Here is a 26,517-nt window from a genome sequence, read left to right on the forward strand (position 1 = left end):
TGTCAGAGAACCTCACATTCTAGGGGAATCTTTACAAGGCAATTCTAAGCCCCTGGAGTCAGCATGCACCCCTGGGGGAATGGCATTATTCCTCACCTCAGACCCCAGCCACCGCCCCATGGCTCCTAGGTGACCCTTGGCTCTGACTGACTCACCAACTTTTGGAGCTTCCCACCCCCCAGGAGGAAGGAGGACTGTCTGGAACAACTCACAGAACTTAGGCAAGGGCCCTACTTAGGATTTCAGTCTTATCATAAAGGATAAAGTCAGGTCCAGACACCAGAAGGGAGGCCAGGGCAAGGTCTTGGAGGGTCCCACAAACAGAGCTTCCACGTTTTCAGGAGACGTCATCCTCCCGGCATGCAGATGTCCGATGACTGACCAGGAAGCTCAACTGAGCCTGGCATCCAGAGTTTTTATGGGGTGTCACTATCACTGGCCACATGACAGAGCTCACTCTCCAGCTCCCACCCCTCTGCTTCCAGGAGATCAGAAGGTTTGGTTGATGTTGCTCACTCCAAGCTCTAACCACAGGGTTGGTCCAGCCTGACGAGTCCCCTCCTGGGACACTCGTGGCCGTGAGTGCTACCGTCAGCATAAACTTAGCTGTGGCCCTATGGGCCCCCCACAAACAGCTAAGACAGCCCTTCAGGAGATTCCAACCTGGGTAAAGACCAGACCAACTCTGTATGATACCACAGTCTTATTTGGACATATTTATCCAAGTGTATCTTGGTTTGTTTTCAGGGGGGACTGTTTGAACAACTTTGGTCTGTTTCAGAACAAACTCATTTCAATAGGAAATGGGGCGTGGGAGAAAAATAGGTATTTTATCCTGGCATTTCCTTCATATTGATCTTCACTGGGAATTTAAGGGAGAATCAGTTACTGGAGAATTCACTCCCTCTCTGATTTAGAACCTCATTCACAATTAAAGAGAAAACAAGCCAACATTTCAAGCTCAAGTTGATTCTTTAGTGTACTAATTTAAACTTTCAGTCTACACTGGAAATATTAGCTTGTTTATTAACGGTGTGCCTGGGTTATAGAGACCTGTGTTTCTTAGGTGGCTGTGAGTATGTAACAGCTTAATAAATTTCACAGTGTAATGAGTACATTTTTTAAATTAAAAATATCAAGTATAATTATGGCTCTCAGTGCTGACCTACGTGGGCCAGCAGTAATTGATGCCTAAGAGAGACCAAAAACTAGCCAATGGGTGAATCAGGTCCACCCAGCACCCTCCTCTCAGCACCGCATGGGATGTTTCTAGAAGCCACATAACAGGGTGCTGCTCCCAGATCCGTGAGATGGAAAGGTCCTTAGGATTGTACAGCTGCAGACACTTGCTGGTAGAAATCATGCCATTGGAATTTAAAGTTTTGTCACCAGTAAGTCCCAATATACAGTCTTCAGTATGCATTTGCTTTAATTGTGCTTCCGTTCCATAGCCTTGCTGATGTGTTATTTGCTTTTTCCAGGAGTTATTAGAGTTTTCTCCACATTCTCCTGAGTCCTTCCCCCAAACTCTGCTACCCAGCAGAAGACAGAACGACAGCACAGCTCCATGCTGTCAATAAAGAGCCAGCCCCTCTCTAGAAATACATGTGGGCATTTTGGCTGGTGTGACCTCACATGCTAGTGTCCAAAACTTTAATGTTAAATCTTATTTCCTAGGCCTTTGACTGTTTACACGGCTTCCTGCATTTCCATTAATAGCTTTGGGCTCTAAGAACTAATTGCTGACCCAGGTTTTCTCAATTAAATAACATACTGTGTAGAAATTGGCCCTCCCCACCCGCTTTAAGTTATGGAATCATCTGCTGTGTAATCTCCACCAGAAGGATTTGATCAGATTTCTTTTGGTAGGAAAACAACACTGTGAACAGGGAAGGGTTTGGGGTTGGGGTGGCGGGGAGCTCTGGGGTTTCAGTATTTGTGTTTGGGGCATACTTTATATTCTCCCATTTTCTGAACATTGCCCACCAGGACGGTGCGGCATAGGAACCAGGCTAACCATCGACTCTGATATGCACTGTCTTCTCTTTTTGTTCCTTTGTACCCAAGTGAACTGCCTCACTCACCTCAGAACCTGCTGGCCACCCTGAACTCTTCCCACAGCCACACCGTGATGCTGTCCTGGGTTCGACCCTTTGATGGAAACAGCCCGGTGCTCTATTACATTGTGGAGCTATCTGAGAACAGTAAGTAGTGAAGCAGAGTTGTCGCCTTGGATGATAATCACATTGCTCTCTGCACGATTATTGTCCTCAGCCTTTATTTCGGGCTCAGACCCTGAACAACTAGTCAAATGCTATGATGCTTTACAGAGTTCAGTGAAAATCCCTGCTCTGGCTTCAGGAGAGATAGAAGGGGACGTGGAAACCTGAGACTGATGAGAAGGGAGCCTGGGGAGCTTCCTGTGAGAGCCCAGATCTGGGGGCTCCCCAGGGAGGCCATGCACACCCCTGTCCCCAGGCCTAATTCGGGCGTGAGAAGTGAAGCCTCCACCTGGGCCTGGCTGGGAGTGAGGCATCTTTGCATGCTTCCTCTGGTGTCGAGCATGCTGAGTATTCCCAGGACCCTCCCTTCTCCCCTCTTGGCCCCAGCCAGCACATCCTATCTTTGCTCCAGCCCCCGCAGCTGCTATGTCCTCTCCACAGGCCATGGAATGTGCTCTCCAGCGCCTCTCCTCTTCTGCCTCTGGCAGCCTCCTCTTAGGAGGTCAGGTGCACACCTGTGATTTCAAGGGGTATCTTTTCCCCCCAAAAAAGATCTTGGTCTCCAGCATCCTTATCCAGACCTCGGGAGGCCTGCACAGAGCATCATCCCTCCTCATCTCTGTCTAGTGGTCTCACACATGCTTCCAGTGTGAGTTCTTCACACTGTGATTTTGACTCCTTTTAACCCTGAGGGTCCTCACCACAGGGCCTGTGGGCCTTCATATCTTGATTCCAACCCCTAGACACCCTTAGTGAGGCCTGTTCGAGCTGCAAGGCCAAGAACAGTCCTCGGCTCTTTCTCCCTCACTGGGCCCAGGCTTCCAGTGCAGTTCAGCCACCCTGTGGATTTGTGTTCTAGGATGAGCTGGACCCTGCTTCCCTTTCTAGCTCTGTAGACCCCGTCTCTCTCACCAGGACAGCCTCTAACTGGTCCCCCTGCTTCTACTACTCTTCTATTCCAAAGTGTTCTTACACAAGCAGAAACACTGGTCTTAAAATATGAAGGATGTGTCCTCCCTGGATATACCCCACAGGGCTTAGGATGAAATCCACCACCCTCAGAGCCCAAGTGGGGTCATCTACCCCACCACCCCCACCCCTGCCACTCTGCTCTTTGCCACGCATGTGCCAACTGCACTGGTTTCACATTGGCTGTGTTCACAGGCCTGGTTTCCTTGGTTGGAATGCCCACAGGGCTGGACTGTTACCCTTCATGCTTACCCAGAACCTCCCAGAAGAAGCCTTCCTGCACACCAGTTCAGTTTACGCTTTTACTACCCAACAAAGTCATCCTCCCTTTATTATATTATCTCATGCATTATTCCAAACTCCTTCCCGGGCCTCCCCTGAGGGACAGTGAGCCAGACCACAGGGAGCTGGACTCTTATTATGGTCAATGTAATGGGGCCCATGGCTTGTCTTGTCATGCTATTGTTATCATAAATGGGTCCCTGTTCAGGACAGCTAGGCATGGTGCTCTCTTGGGGTACCTCCACTGAAACCCAAGTCAACCTGGCAGAAATCCAAGTGGCTCATTGGCACTGCTTACCCATGCAGGTGGAGGTGTCCCACAGCTCTGCTACAGCTCTTCCCAAGCCTACCCGTCCGCTTTTCCTATAATTAGTGACTTCACTCACCAAGTCTCTTCTAATTATCTTTTATACTTCCCCTTCGTCTCGTGTGTGAGATCCTCCTTCAGATCATCACATGCTCACACCACAGCAGGCCCTGTGTGACGCTCATTTCCCAACAGAGGAAGCTGACATGCAGAGTAAGTCACTGGCCGAGGTCACATAGCTGGTAGGAGGTGACAGTGGGTTCCACCCAGGGCTATCTGCCTCTTAATGAGTATCAGGCATCTACAAAGAAGTTCCATGGGGCACATTCTCCTCTACGGCACTTCTGCAGCAGCATTAAGGTAAATGCCGACCCACGATGGTGCACTTTGGTCTCCGTCTGTGTGGAGATTAAAGGGACCCACTTTGCGAAGCTGCCTTTATTTGAGTGGGACAGCTCCCGAACCAGTCCACTGAGGGAGAGCCCAGAAGCAATATTTTAGTTCCATCTCCTGGGTTTCTAAATTTACACCCATGGCTCTCTCTGTGGGCTTCAGTCTTGAGCACCATCTGAGAACCATGTGCCTGAGATCCAGCTCCTGGTTCCCCTTTCTGGTGGACTTCTCTGATGGCCCATCTGGTCCCTTTCCCCAAATTGTGGGGCAGGAGTATGAATGGAAACTGGTCTGTGTGCCGCCGTCCATCATCTCTTCAGCCCAACGGCTCTGGTCAAAGTGGGAAGGCATTGGTGTTATTTATTAAAATAACCTTTCTGAGAAAATAAGGATTTCCTGAGGATCTCATGGTCATGCGGCCTGTAAGAAACGTAGGGCTTGATGGTCTGTGTGAAGACAGAGACACATGAACAGAACTCTAGCCATTCAAATTCAGACAAACACGAGTCCCGCTGGGTGTCCATGTCCTTGAGACCAGGACCAGGTTTCCCTCATCTCTGTGTCCTCGGTCCTGACACCAGGTAGGCACTCAGCAAATGAGCTGAAATGGATCTCTCTGGAAAAGCACCTTTGGGATGGACTCAGGCTATAGTCTTAGACCCTCTCCCAAATGACAAGTGCTCCACCACCCTTGGTTTATGAAAATAAGACATTGTTTGAACACACCATACCCACCATTTTCTCAACAGATTGCATGGGTGATAAGTTCTTTCAGTCAGACATCTTGCCCGAGTAGGACACAGGCTTTCTACGCAAACATTCGTCCTACCCATGCATTCATTCACTCAACACTAAATTCCGGCTGGGTATCTGCTTCCCCCAGGTGCTCTTCTCAGTGCTGGATGCAGAGCTGAGGTGACTGCTCTCCAGGCATTAACAGCAAGGGGAAGGTCAGGCTCATCTCTACATGGGGCCATGTAACGAGCTCCCGCTGAGCTCTGTATCACTGCTGTGGGAGCATGGTAGGAGAGGGACCGGCTGGGAGGTGAATCACAGAGCCCTCAGAGTGGACAGGCCCCAAGACTTGGGCCAGGCAGAGGGGGCGGCAGCATCAGCAAAGCCCCAAAGCATAAACATGGAGGCGCGGAGAGAGCAGCCAGCTTCTACAGGGACAAGAGGGGAGTGGGGCCAGGACATTGCCCAGTGCTATAGGAGTGTCTGCCTGGGGAGAATCTCTCTTGCTCTTCGTGCCACAGCTCAACTATGGCTCTCCTCCGTATCTCTTCTTGACTCAGAACTCCATCATGCCCAGGCAGGCTTTGTCCTTCTCTCCTCGGGGTCCCTACACCCCTAGATATATTTCTCCTGGAGTATTTGGTACTGTATAATAGTTCTTGGTCTGTGTGTGTGTCTCCCAGCAAGACTGTGACCCCCGTAAGGGCAGGCCGGGCCCGAGTTCTCTTTGTATCTGTGACAGCCAGCGGAGAGCCTGGCATGCACAGGTTGACTCTGTGGGGTTCAGTGGCTTCACGTCACTTCGAAAGGCTCTAAGAACATCGTAAGTCCCTCATTAGCCTTTGGCTCTCTCCACTGGACCTTTCTGGAGCTGGCTCAGACTCCCATCTGTTTTTCCTTCAGAGACTGTGATGTGGAATAGTGTAGACTACTCTAGAGTATTCTACACTATTATTATTATTATTATTGTTGCTCAAAGTATTATTATTACACGAAGAAGCCAGAGTGGTAAGATGGTTATCTCTGGGATGATTCTGATTTCTACTATGCAAAATAAGTCTGTGGGCTTTCCTGAAATAGTTCACATCACTGCCAGTCACATGGTTGCCTGTCTTCCTGCTGCGGCAAACGGGAAGACCAGCACTGTCCCCCAGGCCAAGGATCTGGTTTTTATTTTTATTAGGAAGCAGTGCCCTTAAGAAACAGCTGAACCCACTAGCTAATTATGGTCAGAAAGAACAGCTTAGCAGCAATACACTAAAATGGAAATATTTGGCCTACACTCTGTACTATGCAAGTGGATAATTCTGAATAACTCCGTTCAGCAGTCCATCGATCCGGCTGCTCGGGACACTTTCTGCAGCCAGCTTCTCCTGGCAGGCTGATGAGGATGCCATTCTCCTGGAAGCCATGGCTCCTGCAGGGGCCAAACTGGTATGGTTCTGTGGCAGGGGCAGGCCCTTTGCAACACTTGCCCTTGCCACATGCCAGACATCACTAGAGGGCCTCTCCAGAGCTTTTATGAAGCAGAGCTCTGGAGTTTCATTTGAGCCTTTGTGCTCTTGCCTGGAGTCAGAACTCTCTGCAGAAAGCACATTGGGCCTCTCAGGCATCCTGAGGATCGCCTCTCTGGAGTTTGATAGTTCTCCTTGCTGAGCTGGGGCCCAAAGAGGGCAGCCATGTCCACAGCCTGCTTCTAGGTACACGTCTTGGGGGCTAAGAGCACACAGGGTCCACGGGCAAGGGGACTCTGGGGTTCCTGGGTTAAGAGAGCTCAGGGATTCTCGTGGCCTTGATAGCAAGGACCCTGTAAACTGGTCGAGAATTCTGGTGAACAGCTAGAGCATTTGGCCCAGTCTCTTAAGTGCTCCTTGAGTTGGATCAAAAATAATCTTTCTTTGAGATTATTATGATAACAACGCAGGAGACTGCCAGAAGAAACTGTGAGAGGCTTTGAAGTGGACTCAGAGACAGATCAAACACACATTACCAGGCGTCTCATCCAGCAGCCTTTGGGGCTGGCTGCCTCTATAGAGACCCACACTTTTCACAGCTTTCAAGCTGTTTCACAACTCTGTAGATAGTACAAAACTTAAGAGTAATGCAAATAATTCTCATCCATTTGCATTTGCACAGAAGAAGGGGGAAATTAATTTAAAAAACAACAACAACTGATTAGAGGCTATAAATAGAAATAGGGAGGTGCAGTATTGTTTCTAAAGAATCCAAGTTTCATTTACTGTGGATTGGTGACAATATTTTTTAAAGCCAAATGCCCTAAGACCTCAGTTTTTATCTCAGAGCCTCATGGATTGCCAGCCTAAGAATGCAGGAAATCAAACTGTTGTCCTGACCTTCTTAAAGCTTGGAACAGGGAGAGTTGGACTCCTGGCCCTAGTTCCTTGCACCATGAGATCAAAAGATTGTCTCCACATTGGAAAGAAATTGAGGGGGGGAGGGGTGTGTTCATGGAGGCAGTGGCTCAGCTAATCAAGTTTCCTGGAGTTGTGGGGAAAGTGGGGCTGGTTTCCCTCCTTAATGATGCACCACTATGTACTGGTCCATCTGTTCTCATGGTTCAGTTCTCAGTAGCCACTCAGCATCCCTGCACTCTTGCCATCTTCCATCCACGATGTGGGAAGGGACCCTTGTTAATAAGAAGAGCAAGTGTCCTAAGCAACATCATCCAAAGGTTGTCCTTTCCATCCTCAAATCCTGTGAGTGGGATCACTTGTCAGCACTGTGATGTATTATTTTCAATGACCAACCAAATGCTGCCCTGTTAGGCCCCTAAATCAATAAAGGATGTTAAAAATTTGTAAAAAAAAAAAAATGTCTGGGTTATAAGCAGTTCTTGTACTAACCGGTTATGACTCTGTAGATATTACCCAGTTTTGCATCTAGCTGTAAATTCAGAGTGTGCTCTTTGAATTCCATCTTGAGATAGTCCTAGCACCTTACTGGTTCCTTCATGAATTAGTGATCTACCTAAAATCTTTAGCACATGTTCATTTTGTATTTGGATGAGAGCCATGATTTTACTTTTAAAAAATGGATCCTTTCAGATGAGTGAATTGGATCCTTTCAGATGAGTGAATTGGCCTCATATGGTATTAGAAACACATCTACTCATGGAATGAGCTTGTGCGATAACCCTGATATTTGGGAGAGGCAATCCTTGTCTTAATCTAATCCTCAGACTGAAACCTTTGCATGTGAGACCAAGGCATTTACTCCACTGATAACACGAACCCTTGAGGTCTTTCACTAACTAGAAAGATTGCCTTTTTCCTATGAATCTTTTTTAAACCTTAGCAGGTCTCTCGGTAAGCAGGTAACAACCACACATATGCAAAAACCCAGGCTTAGTTCTTCTATCAGCCTTTCTTAATAAATATGGGTGTTCACAGTTTTGCCATCTCATGTTAAAAATATTTGAATTTAATTAAAAGATAAATTGTCATTTTTATTATTAAAGTTAGGCATGCTCACTAATAAAAATTTAGAAATTACTTGAAGCACAGAGAGAGATAGTAATCAGGATGGTCCCTTGTGAGTTGAAAGCCAGCCCCTCTGTCCCATGTCCTCTGGGACTTCATGCCTGCCCACCTTCTGTCTGCCAGCCCTCCTTCCCTGCTGGCTCTTTTCACCTCACCGAAGGATCACTGCTGCCTCCTCATCTCTCCACCATAACGCCTGCACTTCTCGGCGGAGGCCAGAACATCATCTGAAGGACAGATGCCTGAACAGTCATGGTCCTCCGAGCAGCTGTTAGCTTGATTCCCACCGCCCTCTTGCTTCTTACCCATTATTCTTACGTCTCTTGGGCCATTGTGTCTGCCATTCCATCGGACTCATCTGGAGACTTGGTTTCCCATCCTCCCCTAAATTGCTGGCATTCCGTACTTTACTTGCTCAGTCCCCAGAGCTTTCCATCTGGGACCCCACTAATGACCCTGTGCCACTGTGGCTCACCTGTCACCCATGTGCTGTCATGCCCTGATTTCATGTTTGCCACCTAGACCTCAGTCCTTAGCCCCAGATGCATATAACCTCATGTCCCCCAGCCATTCTTACCCTGCTGTCCCATGGGCTCCGCAAACTCAAACAGTCAAGATAGATTCATCCCATTTCCCCTGAAGTTGTTCCTTCTCCAAGTTAGAAACACAGACATCGTTTTGACTCACTCACCATTCCTGCCCCCACAAATAGTAAGTTCTGCCTCCTAAATGTGTATCCAAGCCATTACACTTCTCCATCCCCAGAGCGCCTGTCCTTCCAGTTAGCCTTCTCAGGTCTGCCCTCCCTGAGCCATCCACTGGAGCCCCCCAAATGTACATGTGCCTGAGTGAAGCCCCCGTCCCACCTCTGGAAGCCCTTCAGAGGCCTCTCAGAGGAGGTGTCGCAGTGGGGCAGGGTGTGAGCCCGGACTTCCTTCATGGTCTCTGTCGTTCCCCAAGCGTAGGGCTCAACACAGCCTGGAGACTGGTCCCCAGCCCATCTTCCAGCCACACTGCCAGCCCTAATTCCACCATAGAGATTTCATTGCTTAAAGAATAGATTCAAGGCTGATTAGCATGGTATATAGCGCTATTCATCATCCACCTGCCACCTGCTTCTCCAGATTTATCTCCAGCCACTCACTGCTTTGCCTGTTAAGCTTTAGCAACAAAGCATTGCTCATGGATCTCTGCAAACACCAAGCAGCCAGGGCCAAGACAACCAGGCTCCACCTGTCTAAGGATTCTCTCCCCGTCCCAGCCCCTCTGTGTCCCATCTCCTCCAAGCAGGGTCCCCTGTCTCCCCTTCCAGGGTGCACTGTCCCAGGTCTCCTTCTCTGGGGGGATCACTGTCCCAGGTCACCTTCTCTGGGGAGGGGTGTGCTGTCCCAGCTGTCCCACTCTGTGTTGGGGGGGGCATTGTCCCCTGTCTTCCCTTCCAGGGGTCACTGTTCCCAGGTTTCCTGCTCTGGGTGAGGGCGCTGTCCCAGGTCTCCTCCTGGTGTGTGTGTGGGGCTGTCCCAGGTCTCCTACTCCAGTGCGGGGATGCACTATCCCAGGCGACCTTCTCTGGGGAGATCACTGTCTTCAGGTCTCCCCCTCTGGCTGGGGCACTGTCTCCCAGTCCCCTTCTCTGGGGAAGTGCGCTGTCCCAGGTCACCTTCTCTGTGGGCAGTCTCCAGGTCTCCCCTGGGTTGGGGGCGGGGGAGGGGGCACTGTCCTAGGTCTCCTGCCCCAGCAGTGCTGAATTACCCAGTAGGCAAATCAGGCCCTTAGGGCACAATGAAGGCAAGACACCAACACATGAAAATATCCAGACGGAAACTTTTAAGAATATTTTTCCTATTCCCAAGCTTGCAAAAAATACTGAAAGTTTCCATTCAGAAGATTTTTTACTTCACATTTCTTTGATTACTGGTCCTGCTGAATACATTTTTCCAAGTTCCTTGGCTTTCTGTGCTTCCTGTCTATGATCTATCAGTTTCTTTTCCTCTGGTTTTGTATCAGAGCCTTAGGGTTTCTTCTGTCATTTCTGACACATATTCTTTCACTTTGCCTTTTACTTTTAATTTTTGTGCATTACTTTTTGACATACAGAAGTATTTGATTTTTATGTACTTAAATCTATTGATATCTTCCTCTGTGATTTCTTTCATTACTTTTATGTTGGTTGCATATTTCAACACAAGCATAGATTTCACATTATTATAAGTTTCCCCCTTGTTTTTAAAGCTTTACATTTTCATACATTTAACTGAAATTCATCCAGAATTTATATGAAAATTCTGGCATATGATTTTTATTCTTTCCAAATGACCCTCATTTTCCCAACACAATTCATTGAACAACCCATTTATTTATGGATTTTTTTTCCCTTTTCTATACATTTGAAAGACCTATTTCTATCAAGGTCTGTCTGGGGTCTATTTGGACCCATTGATTCATCATCTGTTTTCCTGCCTGGTCTCTATTTTAACTGTTTCAGTTCTGAAACATGTTTGAATAGCTGATAAAGCAAGTTCCTTCATCTTTTCAGAATTTTGCTAGTTCTTGTCACCTGTTTATTGTTCTGAAAAAAAAGTAGGGATTATTTTGTCAGGTTTCAATAATAGTACCATCGTCTTTTTAGTGATGTTAAATCTACAATGAGTTTTATGAGAACAGACTTCTTGGAGAATCTGTCTTTCTACCCAGAAGATAACAGCTTCTCCATTTCGTTAGCTCTTTGTTTACATCCCATAGGGAAGTTTGCAGGTTTTTGTGATAGTTGTGCTAAGATTCCGTCCTGTTCCTACTGCAGGTAGGGTTTTCTCTCTATTCCATCCATTCCATGTTATAGCCAGCTCATCATTGTTGGGGTACTGCAACAGCCCTGATGTTCGGGTGTTTGTCTTCTTTCCAGCCACTTTCTAGATCCTCTTACTATTCTAATGAATTTCCAGTCAATCCTCTTACTATTCTAATGAATTTCCAGTCAAACACTTACTGTTTCCTTTTTTTTTTTTTAAATCTTACCAGGTTGGTCAGAATAATTTAAAAGAATAATCAGTGTAGTTGTGAGTCTCTTGTTCGTCCTCTGATCTCAGTGGAATGTCTAGGGGTTTACTGTTACATATGATACCGGGGTTTTGTTGCTTAGTGATATATAATTTGCATATCATGAAATTGAGGGATCTTAAGTGAGTTTTTACAAATACACTTATACCATGTATCTCATACCTCAGGTAAGGTACAAAACGTTTCCACCCACGGGGAAGTTCCTCTGTGGCTCAGGTCAGCCTGTCCTCCTCCTGCAAGGGCAAGCCCTCAACAGCCCTCTTTCCCCATGCAGCCTGTTCTGAACTTCATATAAATGAACAGGATATTGATTAGAAACAAGTTCTTTATGATCTAGTATATTCTTCCCATTCATGATTCTTATGATTTTAAAAATATTTTTAAGGAAATTTCTTCTAAGCAAATTATTCCTAAAATAACAACATTCTGTTTGACAATACCTCACAACTTCTATACATGAATATCCTCAGCTCCACAGCCTTGAGGCAAATTCCTTTTTTTTTAAAGGTTTTATTTATTTATTTGTGAGAGATACAGAGAGAGAGAGGCAGAGACACAGGCAGAGGGAGAAGCAGGCTCCCTGTGGGGAGCCCGATGCAGGACTCCATCCCAGGACCCTAGGACCACGACCTGAGCCGAACGCAGACGCTCAATCACTGAGCCACCCAGGTGCTCCAGGTCCCACCCTCCACATAGCTTTTGGAGGTGACACGCTAAGGGACTTGGTCACCATCATGACACCAGATTCCTGAGCCTCAAACTCCAAATGAATGTATTTTTCCTTCACTTGGAAAGGAACACTCTCTTCCATGAGTTAATACCACATTTCCTCTTTTTTGAAGACATGCTAGAAAAAACGTGAGTTTGGGAGGACATGCCTGGGTCTTCTGCATCTCTTAAGGTGTCTCAGCTGGAGGATCCATGTGGTGGGTGTCTATGCCACCAAGAAAACACCTGTTTCTCCCGAGTGATTTAGCAGCTTCCTTTTCAAACTCTGCCATCCAGTCCCTTTTCCCTTTGGTCTCCAGGAAACCCAGAGCTAAACTGAGTGCTTAGCTGGATGACCTGAGTCATCCCAGGTGCTAAGACATGGCTCTGTCTTCTCCTCCTTAATGATTTCAGATTTGTTTATTTGTATTTTCATTTAATATCCAATTCTATGTGTATTTTCACTTTAGGTGTGTCTTCTTTAAAAGCACTAGACTTCTCTCTCTGTGCATGCACACACACACACACACACACACACACACACATATGCATGTGCACACACACACGGAGTGCCCCAGCGATGCTAGACCAAAGTCCTCCTCTCCAAAGAGCCATACCAGATCACTGAGCAATGCCGCGTGAGAACAACCTGAACTGGCAGGCTGACATGATGCTGGTGTGAAGGCAGCTTTGTCCTTTGTCGGTGTGAGGTTCATAGGCGATGGAAGAGAGCAGGAAGGCTGCTTATTCTGAATTGGTGATTGAATTTCCCTGGAAGGAAGGAGGCCTGGGAACTAGGGGCTGGGCCTGGAGACTGCAAACCCACTGACAAGCATTGATCTGGATGGATCATCAGCTCACTAGGCTGGAGCATGCTGAGTCTGAGATGATATTTTGGGGTTCAGGTGGCAATTTCCTACAGGCAATGTGTCTTTCCTGGAGCATAGAAAATTCTAGTGGCCACAGCTTTCTTGAGCTGGGTATCTTCTATCAGCTGCTGGGCTAAGATCAGCTTTGGGGGAGCATCCTCTGGGGCCCAGGGCCTCCCCCAAACCCCCTCCCAGCATCTTTGGCGGGGTCAGGAAGGGTGCTTCATCCTTCACAGTGATTATTTCTAAGCCATGTGGCTCAGCTCTTTCTTCTGTGGCCACAGAGTCTTTTCAGAAAGGGCCAGGCAGCTATCTTGCACACTGCTCTCCATGAGCTCATTTGCTCCTGTGTGAAGGCCGCTCCTGACTGGCACTACACAATATGTTCAACATCTTCATCCCCACTTGCTATTATGTGCTTAAAGGCTGACGGGCTTTGTGCTGTTTTGCTTGCCAAAATTGCAAAGACTTTGTTCTTTATACTTCAAATCGTTTTAATGCTGTCTTTGAAACATAGCTCACACAGGTATCTACTAATAGCCTCAGAGTTGTTAGGAAGTATTTTATGTCTCAGCTCATTTTTCTCTGGGCTTTTGCATACTGAACCTTCACATTAATGGCATTTGCTCCCATTTTAAAGTCCATGCAGGAAGACAGAGCGTGTCACAGACACTTACTCATCTTTGCTATCTTGCTGTGCCATAGGCCCAGAAAGGGGCAGAGGTGGAGGGCTTGGGGGTTCACTCCCTTTCAGCTCACTGCTCTCAGGTGAGATGCAGGGAACCCGAGGTCTCTCCCACAGCCCTTGCTGGTGCTCACCTCGTGGCAGGCTCTCTCAGAGCCTGTCCCACACGCCGATGTAAATCCCTGCACCAGTTTGCCTGCTGTGACCACTCAGTGCGAAATACAGAGTGGCCCCAGTGATGTGTCTTCCGTAAGGCTGGGGCAGCTTCTATGCAGAGAGGGCAACCTGTGTCTACTTTGTCACCTGCCAGCCACAATTCGAGCTCTCTGAGGTTTGACCAGTTGTATGGGGTGCACCACCACCATCCTGACATGGCTCCTGCCCACAGCCCAGTTCGCCTACACTTCTGGATCCGTCCAATCCCTGTTCCCAACCTCTGTGGCTTCTGCTTCCCCAACTCAGTGCCCAGCCCATTACCAGGAGTGTGTGTCCCCTTGTGGACCTAAGCCTCAGGCACATTTGGAGTTTTACCCACAGTTCAGAGGCCCCAGGCCCTTGGATGTGAACAGTGTAAGGTCCCAAAGCCTGTTCCCAGCATTGCTTTGGCTGTGTTCCCCAGTGAGGGGAGGGGGGCTCATTTATTTCCCAAATGCTCAGCGCTTTCATTCTTAACTTTGAAGGTCAAACTTGGTGCCTTTTTTCCCTCTGGCCTTGTATATTTTCTCATTGCTCCAAAGAAGTCTACAACAGAGAAAGCCCTTCCCAAATGGAGGATGTCAAACTGTACTTAAACTGTCTGCTCCTGGGTGTTTTGTCTCAGGTAGGACAGAGCCACCTGTTGCCTACCCCCTCCCAGGCCAAGGAAGTTCCCTGACGGGTGGATCTCTGTGGGCCTCCCCCATGCCACCAAGCAGGTTATGACCATCCCTCCTGTGACCTCAGGCTTCTCTCCCAGGGTTGCCATGAGCAGGTCTGAGTCACACCATTCTTTCAAACTTGTGCTTCAATTCACTCATTTTGGATATGTATGATGCTTTTGTGGCATCCTGTCCATCCTGAGGACTTTGTCTCCTTTCGCGAGCACAGCCCATTCTACAAATGTGCCGTCTACCAGCCACGCCTGACTCTGCAGCACTGCTACAAATTCAAGTCCTCTCGTCTCATAGCAATTCCTAACCAGAGCCCTACAAAAGAGTCTTCTTTCTTTAACCTTTGCAGAACTAGTTATTATCTGTGCTTCTCTTAATATCCAGATGAGCTTTGAATAAGCTGAGAGAAACTGTTCTTTAGCACGGGCTGTGCCTGCCTGTGAGTCCCTGCCCCCGCCTGAATGGAGGGGCTTGGAGGGGATTAACTCTCAGGCAGAGCAGCTGAGCTGTTCAGGCGTGCACGTTATTTGTTGTCCAGCCCTTAAAACCACGTTTCTCGGTTCACATGATGACAGGAACTTTAGGGTACTTGAATGTAGAGAAGCAAACGGTGATCATCCCACCAAATTAATTTCAGTAACTCAGTGAGCTGGATGCTGAAATGGAGGCCGGAGTGGTCTCTGAAAAGCTTGAAAGTAATAGCACAAACCACTTGAAAAAGCATGAAAATGGTTTGAAAAAAAAATGGGGAATGCATCTATGCCTGTTTTGTTTCACTTTTTCTCATGTTCTATTTTCCAAGTTTTTGTTAATGAATATGTATCTTGTGATGTGTTTTGTAGATATATAAATAATATGTGTCTATAAAATTTATATGTAATTATATATAATATTATATATATATTTTTTTTTTTTACCTTCTCACATTACTTTGTGGGCATATGGTTCTGTGGGTGGACTCAGATTTTGGATGGCTTATGTAGTTTTGGAAGTCTTGTTAAGGAAAACTATTCAGAAGCAGAAGGGCCTCTGCTAGGCCTTAGGGCAAGGGCAGATGCAGGCTGAGAGCTCAAGGTCCCTCTGTCCCTCCTTCCAGTGCTGCTGCTAGACTCCTACCATATGGGCAGCTGGTGCTACTGTTTACAGCTGTGGAGGACACAGCACCTGGCTGTCACTCCATCCCAAGACAGCAGGCCCCCAAACACCAAGAGCTACAAGTGAGCTGCATCTGGGACATCCCATTGTCCAGGCTCCAGCATCAGGAAGGGTCACAGTGCTGGTGACATCCTATTTGAGCACTGTGACCATCGTATCTGCCCCACGGCAGCTCTGAGTCTGCTGTCCGTGCCTACCTGTGTGAGTCACATACCCAGCCTCATTCTCTCCCTCTGCAGAGCACAGGGGCCTTCCAGGTTGGGTCGCACTCTGCTTGTCACAGTTTGTCCCTCCCTTCCTGATCCACTCCCTTCCTGATCCCCTTCCTGATGGACCTTTTCTTCTCTTATGATTGATTTTAGAACAGTTTTAGGTTTACAGAGTTATTGTGAAGATAGGGAATTTCCAAAAGCCTTTCACCTAGTTTCCCCAATTATGAACATTTTGCACCCATGGGTACATTTGTCACAATTAATGAACCAATGTTGACATTTTATTATTAACTACAGTCCATGCTTTCTTTGAATTCCCTCAGTTTTTCATTCTGCCCCAGGATCCTATCCAGGACACCACACCTCATTAGCCATCGTGTCTCCTTAGGACTCCTCTTGGCAGGGCAGTTTCTCAACCTTTCCCTGTTTTTGATGACCTTAACAGTTTTGAGGTGTGCTGCTCAGGTGCTCTGTAGGATGTCAGTAGGTTGGGATTTGAGGATATTTTTATGATGATTAAACCAGCTTTCTGGAGTTCTGAAAGAGCGCCAAGGTGGTGCCACCCCCTGTCCCTTCATATGGGTGGGGAGAGTGCCATCAGCATCCTTACCACTGTTGATACTGGAGAGGCCTTTTAACTGTTGGGAAGAGCAACTTAATTTGTGCCCAGGGCTAGATTCTCACCCATCTCAAGTGTGTGGTATCTTTCTAAGAAGCCCAGAGTACTCACATTCAGTGTCTGAACAGCCCAGTGTGGGGAAGAAGAGCCTCTCACAAATGTGGCATGGCTGAAACCCTTGAAAGATGGGCCAAGAGCATTGCTCTGCTTCTGGGTCATCTTGTGACTATACCCTTGCCTTGCAAGCTTGAATACTAACTATGACCAGTAATGAGTCCAAAACAAAGTTGCCTTTATCTGGGGGTGTCTACCAAGGTGGAAAGATCAGACCAGAATCTCTGATTCATCTCTCTGAACCTCCTTTGCTCATATGAACATGAGGATATTCATACCTGCCACAAGGTTATTGTGAAGGTTAATTGTGTACTTATAAAGTCACCCCAAGTGCCCAGGACACGGCAGGTACTTTCACTGAACTATTTTTTGAGCTCCTGCTCTATGTCAGACATTCTTCTAGGTGCAAAGCATCTAACAGTGAGTAAAATTGATTTAATGGAGTTTATCTTGTGGGTGGCTATTTAAATGGGTGGTATTCATTATGTATATTATTATTATAACTTACAGCTTATATTTTAGGAGATGCAGTATGCAAACACTTGTAGCCAAAACAGCAGTAGAATCAGAATTAGGGAAAAAAATAAATGTGCATCTTAATTCTTTCACTTAACTTGCTCTGTAACCTAGGGAAGTTGTTTTAATGCAAGACTGTTCATTCTCATTAATATAAAAAAATACAAGGCAAAGCATCAGTGAAATCGCATATTTCATCTGCCAAACAGGATTTAAGATGGTCACAACGCTCAATGCTGGCAATGTTGTGATAAAACAGTCCCTTTCTAGAAACTTTTTGTTATGAAAAGTGCTATACATCACAAAGGTACAGGGAACTCTTGCGCTCACTTTCAGTACCATTAACATATTACCATATTTGTTTCATCAAGTCCCGACCTGTGTTTTGCTTGGTTTTGCTAGGGTATTTTTAAGGAAATCCCAGACATTATATCATTTCAACCATAAATGATTCAGTAAATAGCTCAAGTAATGACATCACATGCAACAAAATTAAATGTCCCTAACTGCTTTTTTTAAATGTGTTTATTTAAATTCTGGTTAGTTTACATACAGTGTAATGTTAATTGTGGGTGTGGAATTTAGTGATTTATCACTTACATGTGGCACCTGGTGCTCATCAGGACAAGTGCCCTCCTTACTGCCCATCACCCAGTTCACCCTTCCTCCCCACCCAACTCCCCTCCAGCAGTCCTCAGTGTGTTCTCTATAGTTAAGAGTGTTTCTTAGTTTTTCTCTCCCCCAACCCATGATCATTTGTTTTGTTTCTTAAATTCCACATATAAATGAAATCATACGGTATTTGTCTTTTTCTGCCTTATTTCACTCAGCATTATCCTCTCTAGTTCCATCTGTCTTGTTGCAAATGGCAAGATTTCATTCATTTTTATGGCTGAACAAAATTCCATTGTATATATAGACCACTTCTTGTTTATCCATTCATCAGTCGATACACACTTGGGCTGCTTCCATAATTTGGCTATTGTAGATAATGCTGCTGTAAACATCAGAGTGCATGTCCCCTTTGAAACTGTATTTCTGTATCCTTTGAGTAAATCCCTAGCAGTACAATTACTAGATCATAGGGTATTTCTATTTTTAACTTTTTGAGGAATGTCCATACTGTTTTCCACAATGGCTGCACCAGCTTGCATTCCCACCAGCAGTGCAAGAGGGTTCCCCTTTCTCTGCATCCTCACCAACACCTGTTATTTCTTGTGTTGTTAATTTTAGCCATTCTGACAGGTGTGAGATTCCAATTTTGATTTGCATTTCTCTGATGATGAGTGATGTTGAGCACCTTTTCATATGTCTATTGGCCCTCTGGATGTCTTCTTTGGAAAAACATCTATTCATGTCTTTTGCCCATTTTTTAACTTTTATGGGGTGATGAGTTTTATAAGTTCTTTACATATTTTGGATACTAGCCCTTTATCAGATATGTCATTTGCAAATATCTTCTCCCATTCCATAGGTTGTCTTTTAGTTTAGTTGATTATTTCCTTCACTGTACAGAAGCTCTTTATTTTGATGAAGTTCCAATAGTTTACTTCTGCTTTTGTTTCCCTCGCCTTAGGAGACATATCTAGAAAGGAGTCGCAACAGTGGATGTTGAAGAGGTTACTGCCGATGTTCTCCCCTAGGATTTTAATGGTTTCTTATCTCACATTTAGGCCCTTAATCCATTTTTAAGGACCTTAATCTTTTTCCCATTGGATACTCTTTCCTGCTTTGTTGAAGATTAGTTAGCCATATAGTTGTGGGTCCATTTCTAGGTTCTCTATTCTGCTCCATTGATCTATGTGTCTGTTTTTGTGCCAGTACCACACTGTCTTGATCACTATGGCTTTGTCATATAGCTTAAAGTCTGGAATTGTGATGCCTCCAGCTTTGCTTTGCTTTTTCAGGATTACTTTGATTATTCAGGGTCTTTTGTGGTTCCATACAAATTTTAGGAATGTTTTTTCCAGCTCTGTGAAAAATGCTGTTGGTATTTTGATAGGAATTGCATTAAATGTGTAGATTGCTTTGGGTCATAGAGACATTTTAATAATATTTTTTCTCTCAATCCATGAGCATAGAATGTCTTTCTATTTCTTTGTGTCATCTTCAAATGCCTTTTTAAAAATTGACCTTTCATGGATGATACTTTTGAATCCAGATCCAAACAAGGTCCATCCATTGCTTTGGTGGTTCTGTCTCTTCATTGACAAGAGCCCCACCTCTCTGTCCCCTGCTCTTGTCTGGTGCAGAGGCCAGGACATCTGTCCTGCAGGATGTCCCAAGCCAACTCTTTCCTCCTGGTGTCATTTAATCTGTTCCATCTCTCTTTTTAATTGACAAGAGATCAGAATGAATTTGCATTCAGCTTTGGTTTTTGTGTGATTCCTTGGATCACATGTGTGCGTGTGTGTTCGTGTGTGTCTGTGTGTGTATGTGTGCGTGTGTGAGAGAGAGAGAGAGAGAGAAAAAATGTGTGCTAATGTCAGTGGTGGCTGGATGTTGCTGGATACTTCCCACTGCATCTCACAAGGAGATACTGGAGGCCCAACTGCTCTGCTTTTTAGTGATGTTCGATTTGTCCCAGAGTCTGGGAAGTGGCAGCCTGGAAGGTTTGGAGGATGTTATTTACACATCCCTGAGTCTTGGTTTCCTCATCATAAGAAAGGAGATAATACCTCTTCCCCAAGAAGATTCCTGTGGTTACAGATGGGGATGCACTCCCAAACTGCGTGCTGCCATGCAGATGTCAGGTGTCAATAATTATGGTCCTTTTGGCAATTAAAATTTTCTTTGAGAAAGCATTTTCTTTCCTCAGATACCTTTAATTGAGAATATGGTAAGGCTCTTTTTTATTGAAAAAAAATCTTCCAGTACATTTGTGAAGACTGAAAACCACCAGCTTTTCACCAACAGACAGACCGAAGAAGTGATTAACTCCTCGCAGATTCTGGGCACTTGAAACTGAGCAAAAGATTAGTGATGCCCATGTGGAGCAGAGGTTTGTTTAATAGCCTGACTGGGGAAGACTAAAATTCCTTAGGCTTCTAGATCAGAGGAGCAAGAGGCATCTCTGAAGGCAAGGAAAAAAGCTATTGAAACTTTTATGGGATGGTTTCCTTTATCAAAAGAATCTTCCACATTCCAGCCCCTCTGACAACAAGCATCTTGTAGAACTCCTTTCTGAGGACCAGGAGGAGAATCTTTTAAAGGGATTTTGCTTATAGATTGTCAGGAACAGACTTGCTATTTAAATTTTAACAGTTCTCAGCAAGCTTGCAGTTCAGAGGCTTCTGAATGAGCCAATCCTTCCCAAACCACTTTAAAAAAAAATACAAATCAGAGTGCCCATGAGATGGATCGAGTTCATTTGTATTAGTTTTCGGTTTAATCTCTCTTCCGGCCAGACTTTTTATCTTCTAGTAGAGAGTGGGAAAAGAATGAATAAAGAGCTCTGTGGATGCATCCGGAGGACTGAATGGAGCCCCAGGTCCAGGGCAGAGGAACAGACCCTGTTGCCAAGTCAGACTGGGCAGCTGATCCCACTGCTCGGGTTACACACTCTGAGTCCCACCAGGCAGCACCTGGGAGGGAGGGTGCTGGAAGCAGGAAAGGCGGCGGCAGGTGCTGACCCTCACTGTCTCCGTCTGTGGGCTCTGCCACCGTCCTGACCTTGCAGTCATATACTCTGTACCTGGCTGAGCAGGTGAGCCATTCGCTTACAAACCCTGAGACCTGCAGAAAGAGAGGGACGGAAGGTAAGTTTTATTAAGCACTGCCATTAGTCGGGGTCCCCCCAGGAAGCAAGTGGCATTAAATTAGAACAGTCGAGGTGCTGTAGCTGGCTGGTTCAGGACACGCAGGCAAGGGGAATTGCAAAGCCCAGAGGGAGAGAGGGAGAGGTGGTGTGGCGCTGCCCCCACGAGAAGAGCGAGAACCTCTTGGTGAAGAATGAGATAGTCCGGGGCCCCTGAGTAGTGAGGAAGACAGAGCCCCTGCCCTGCCAGGCAGGCTGTCCAGGGCACAGAACAGGGTGGGGAGGCGGCAAGGGATGAGGCGGCCATGGGAGACAGACAGGCCTCTCCAGCACAGGTACCCACCATGGGCCAGGCTTTGCGCTGATGGGTCAGCACACAGCTCTTACTTCAGACCAATGACGGTCTCAGAAGCTATACGTTATTTCCCTGGTTTGTCACCATTGAAGAAAATGTGTCATTGTAATAATATACACATAACATAAAATGGACCATCTTAACCATTTTTAAATGTACAGTTAAGTGGTGTATATTCACATTATGCCACCAGTCCAGAATTCTTATCTGGCAAACTGAAACCCTGAGTCTACTACATGTGACTCCCCACCTCCCGTTCCCCCCACCCCTGGCTCTGTGTCTGTGGGTCTGACTCCTCCAGGGACCTCCTGTAAGTGGAATACTATACTACTTGTCCTTTTGTGACGGCCTTATTTTCAAGGTTTAACCCTGTTGTGGGTGTGGGTGTCAATTTTTTCTTTTTCAAAGCTGAATACTATTCCACTGTATGGGTGGACCACAGTTTGTTCATCCATCTGTCCATTGATGGACACCTGGGGGTGCTTCCACCTTTTGGTTGTTACGAATAATGCTGTTATGAACATGAGTTCATACCAAATATCTCTTTGAGACCCTCCTTTCAGTTCTTCAGGGTATATATTTTGAAGTAGAATTGTCGAATCATATGGTAGTTCTATTTTTAGCTTCTTGAGGAGCCTCCATACTGGTTTCTGCAGCGGCCGCACCATTTCACATCCCCACCAACAGCGCACAAAGGGCTCCAGCTTCTCTACATCCTTGGCCACACATGCCATTTTCTTGCTTCTTTTATAGTAGTCATCCCAATGCTCGTGATGTGGATCTCATTGTGGTTTTGACTTGCTTCCCCTTTATAGACGTGCTCAAACAAAAGTTAACAACTGTAAGTGGAAGAGCTGTAGCCAACTGTGACTACTCTGTATCTGTTGTATTCAGAATGAAAACCATCTCTATGAAGTGTGACTTGGCGGGGAGAAGCACTGCTCCCCACCAACCAGTTACATGGATATGAAGGAAGGCTCTTGCATTATCTATGTGGACAAATGGCTCTTTCCTGTAGGGGAGCATGCTTAGCAAACCAAATCGCCATGAGCTATTTGATGCTTCTAGAAGGGTCTCAGACTCCCAGAGCAAAAAGAGAAATTGGTGTGAGTTTTTCCATAGTTAATTGGGGATGCACGCATTGCACTTTTAAGGAAACATGAAGAGCGGGGGGATCCTCATCAACCGTAGATTACTTATACCACTGAAAATCAAAAGCCAAGAACACTGAAATGCCCAGCTGGTGGTGAGGACTGCATTCCCAGAAAGCCATTTTTGGAAGCAGCTTTATTTGAAATAATTAAAAAGATTCAGCCTTTGTAGCCCAACTGGCATCATGCTCCAGAACAGCATAACTTTTTGTCGAGGAATCCAGCTAACAAACTCCAACTTGGTGATAGACGGCTCTGTATGATAGTCAATACGAGTTGCTCTTGAGAGTCTCATTTCATTTCGTAGCACTTTGTGGCTACGTCTTTGTGACTCATAAGGAAGCAGAGTGCATTTCTGATGAGCTCCTGGCACAGTCTTGTGAATCCTCAGTTGGGTCTTTAGGTTTTTGCCAAAGTGGCAGTGATTTTGTGTGTGGAGGGTGCCCATTGCATTGTCTGCAATCTGAGCATTGCCCAACGCCATAGTGGAAGTCATGCATCTCCTCATTCTGACCATCTCCGATGTGGGTGAAAGGGATTTTAGCACCACGTCCAGAGAATGAGACAGACGGTCTGATTTCCACAAGAACCCCCCAATTTCACTTCACTGATAACTTGAAAATGCAGTTCAGGCATCATGACAATTCCAAATGAGAAGTGACTGTGGGTGTTCAAAGTCATTGCCAGGTCTTGTTCATTCCAGGGCATCATTCTATAAAACGATCAGGCCAAAAAGCATGTTTAAACTCTGGGAAAAAAAAATCCCACCAAGGTGTAGAAGCCCAGCAGAATCCTCTGAAGCCTTGCATGCGAGAGCCCATTTGGCTGGCAGAGCCGCTCTTCCACACCTGCCGGAAAGCTGGGTGCAAAGATATTCTAAACTAGCTGTGAATTTCATTACGTCTCTCTCCAGCCAAAGCCACTCAGGGGTGCGGTGCTGTAATGGGCCGCCACGCAGATGGGTTGCAAAATGCACAGCCCATCTGTCTTTATCATGCTCATTTCCTCTTTTATTAAAATGTTAATGAATATAGTTTTTATTTATCATTTGGTGACATGTGCGGCATCCTTTTCTGGGAGACAAATCTGCAATCTGCCTAACCGTGTGAGCTGACAGAGAACACGGGAATGAGGAATATTTTGGTTCCATTCAAAGTGTTGTAGGCAGGTTGAAGGAACAGTTCCTTTACTTGCTGACAGCAGCATGAGTATGACAGGAGGTACACTGAACTTGAGGTGGACGCCCAAGTTTAAAGGCAGGCCCAGGGGCTACCAAGCGCTAGCCACGTGGCCACGAGTCTTGGTTTCCACGTCTGTTAAATGGGGACAACCGCTCCATTTGCCCAGGAAAACCAAAGAGAGAACTTATAGGAATGTATTTTGCATTCCCTTACTGTCATTCAGACATGTGCTGATATGATTCTGAATTCGTTTTACTCATTCTTTCAGACTCTCCATGGAAAGTACATCTGTCAAATGTCGGCCCTGAGATGACAGGCATCACCGTGCGTGGACTGACTCCAGCTCGCACCTATCAATTCAGGGTGTGTGCTGTGAATCAAGTGGGCAGGGGCCAGTACAGCGCAGAGACAAGCAGGTGTGTGATGGTGTAGCCCTCAGCGCCGATGAGGGGGAGCATGGGCCTGAAAGCGAAACCGTGCATCCAGTCAGGAGGAGGAGCTTGATCGAAGTAATCAACCTCCATCCCTTGGATATGGGCAGAATTGTGTGCAGGAAAGGCTGTAATGAAGAGAGAAACACAGTCGCTCATGTGTTGGGCTAGCTGGGTTTTCCTTAATTGCTCTGAGGGAAGTCTGTGCTGACACCAAGTGTTCCTGAGAGCAGAGCCTCCTGTACACATGAAATGAGGAGCTGACAGTGTTTTCATGTCCTCTCTCCACCCTGACTGCCAGCAGGATGGGAGCTGGTGCCACCATCCTGACAGGCAAACACTGAGCAGGGTTCAGTGCCTTCTGTGCGGTCCCCATACTCCCCCAGCCCTGGGGTGGCTGCTGGGAAGCCTGTTCAGATGTGACCTGGTGCTCCAGTGTGCCCTCCCAACCGACCTGAGCATTCACTGGACCTGAGTTGTGGCATAGTTGGGATCCAGAGGACTTTTTTTCAAAATGTGGGAGTTTGAGATGAGAAATAGTGAAAGAGCCAAATAAAAAATAATTTGAAAGGAGTCTCAGGCTATGGACCTGAAGCCTGGCTCACTCAGGCTTGTAATCCCTTTAGGACTGGGGGTGCTGTGGGTTATCTAGACAGAACAAGGTCACCTCCTGTGTCTTCCTGTTGCTGGCTTAACTGATTCTCTATTATGTTGATTTGCTGTACCTATTTCATGCATGTCCTTTGAGTTTGATCAGCTGTGTGCTTTTCTTTATTTATCGCTTGATTTTGATAAATCATTAGGCCCCAGATTCAGCCAGAGATGGCAACTGGGGACCATTTGTATCGGGTGCTGATCTCTCTTTCTCTCCTCCTGTTTTATTTCTAGGTTGATGTTACCTGAAGAGCCACCCAGTGCTCCCCCAAAGAATATCGTGGCCAGTGGGCGTACCAATCAGTCCATCATGGTCCAGTGGCAGCCGCCCCCAGAAACAGAGCACAATGGGGTGCTGCGTGGGTACATCCTCAGGCAAGTAACCTGTGTTTGGCCATTTTTAGACTGTCATTATAAAGAGTCAGGGGTCTGTTTCGCTGGGGTCACAAACTCAAAGGTCTCTAGAAGCCCAACAGTCATCAAGAGAATCTGGCCAGTGTCAGATTCTAGGGAGTGGTAGAGACTATGGCAAACAAGTGACCATGGGCAGCCTTGCAGGGGTGGCCTCTTCATATCCAACCATAGCATGTCCAGTATCAATGGTTACATTGTGGTAGAAGAATGAAGAGAGATATTATGAGGTGGTGTCAAGGTGTGCTATTCATTCTAACTCTTTTCTTTGTTTCCTTTTTTTTAAACCAGGGGCATGCATTATTAATAGAGTCATTTTTAATTAATAATAATGCAGTTGATTTCATTATTAACCAGTTGTTACTATGCTAGCTACTATGTTGTTCAGTATTGCCAGGTTTCTAATGTTTCAAAGAAATTTTTAAAAATCTAGCTTTCTACATGTGACCTCACAGTCTTTAAATGTTGGAAATGAAGTCAGTATGTTTGGAAACATTGGGCAGCCCAAAATCACACATCAAAGGCCAAATAAGGCCCAAAGGATGGCCAGTTTGCTTTCTCTGCCTTATAAGAGGTAGTCAGGCTTCTAAGAATGTTGTGGGGACTCTACAAGAACTTGACTGGGTTGGAAAGAAGAAATCTGTTTTGCCAAAACTACTGCTACTCTTTCACCACATGTGATAATTACAGTGGTTTGTTGACACAAGTAGTGAACAGGAAAAAGCAAAGCGATATTAAAGGGTACTTAGGAAATCTCTTCTAATAGACGGGATAGCCATGGACATATTCATTCATCGACATGCACTTTGTCTCCCTCCCCAGCCTTATGGGGTGAGAACTGTGGGTGTCCCATCACTATCTTCCTCCCAGTGCCTGGCCCATGCCCATTCTGAGCATGTGATCAGAAAATACTGGGTTAACAAAGGTTTAAAGTAGCTAAATGTAATGTCTTAGACAAATGTGAAAAGTTATAGAAGTGTAGCTTCTTTAGCTCTGTTCTCTTTGCATATGGAGGACTGCTCCTTCCAGTATCTACTGCTATAATCCTCTACTCGTCATTTAACACACCTTTTCTTTTTCCACGTGTACGTCATATTAGCCCATCACAACCACTTCACTGCTATTCTTGGGTCTTCCACAAGCATATGGATTATCCTCTAATTATGCATCTGAAGTGGTTTAAATGTGGCCATCCCTAGGGGTACACAGTGGCTGGAGCACTCAGGGCCCCTCTGGTCACTCTGCCCCCCAAGTGTTCTCTCTGCTTTCAACAAGAGACTGTGATCTGACCTTTATGGGCTCAGGGCAGTTCTCAGCCTCCAGAAAACAGGCTGGGGCTTCCCACTGCCATAGGCCCTGATTTCC

General features: G+C 46.1%; 1 protein-coding gene across 18 annotated transcripts in view; it reads left to right on the forward strand.

Moving 5' to 3' along the window:
- The window catches only part of SDK1 (sidekick cell adhesion molecule 1), an 895,654-nt gene that overhangs the window by 678,277 nt on the left and 190,860 nt on the right, over positions 1-26,517 (forward strand). For 14 of the 18 annotated variants that reach the window (XM_072836835.1, XM_072836824.1, XM_072836827.1 and 11 more), the window contains 3 exons: positions 2,068-2,204; positions 23,925-24,072; positions 24,976-25,116. In XM_072836835.1, coding sequence (XP_072692936.1) covers positions 2,068-2,204; positions 23,925-24,072; positions 24,976-25,116 — 426 coding nt within the window. The other 4 variants (XM_072836840.1, XM_072836841.1, XM_072836843.1 and 1 more) reach the window with 4 other exon arrangements.

The sequence above is a fragment of the Canis lupus genome, chromosome 8 (genome assembly GCF_048164855.1).
Source record: "Canis lupus baileyi chromosome 8, mCanLup2.hap1, whole genome shotgun sequence".
Classification (NCBI taxonomy): Eukaryota; Metazoa; Chordata; class Mammalia; order Carnivora; family Canidae; genus Canis; species Canis lupus.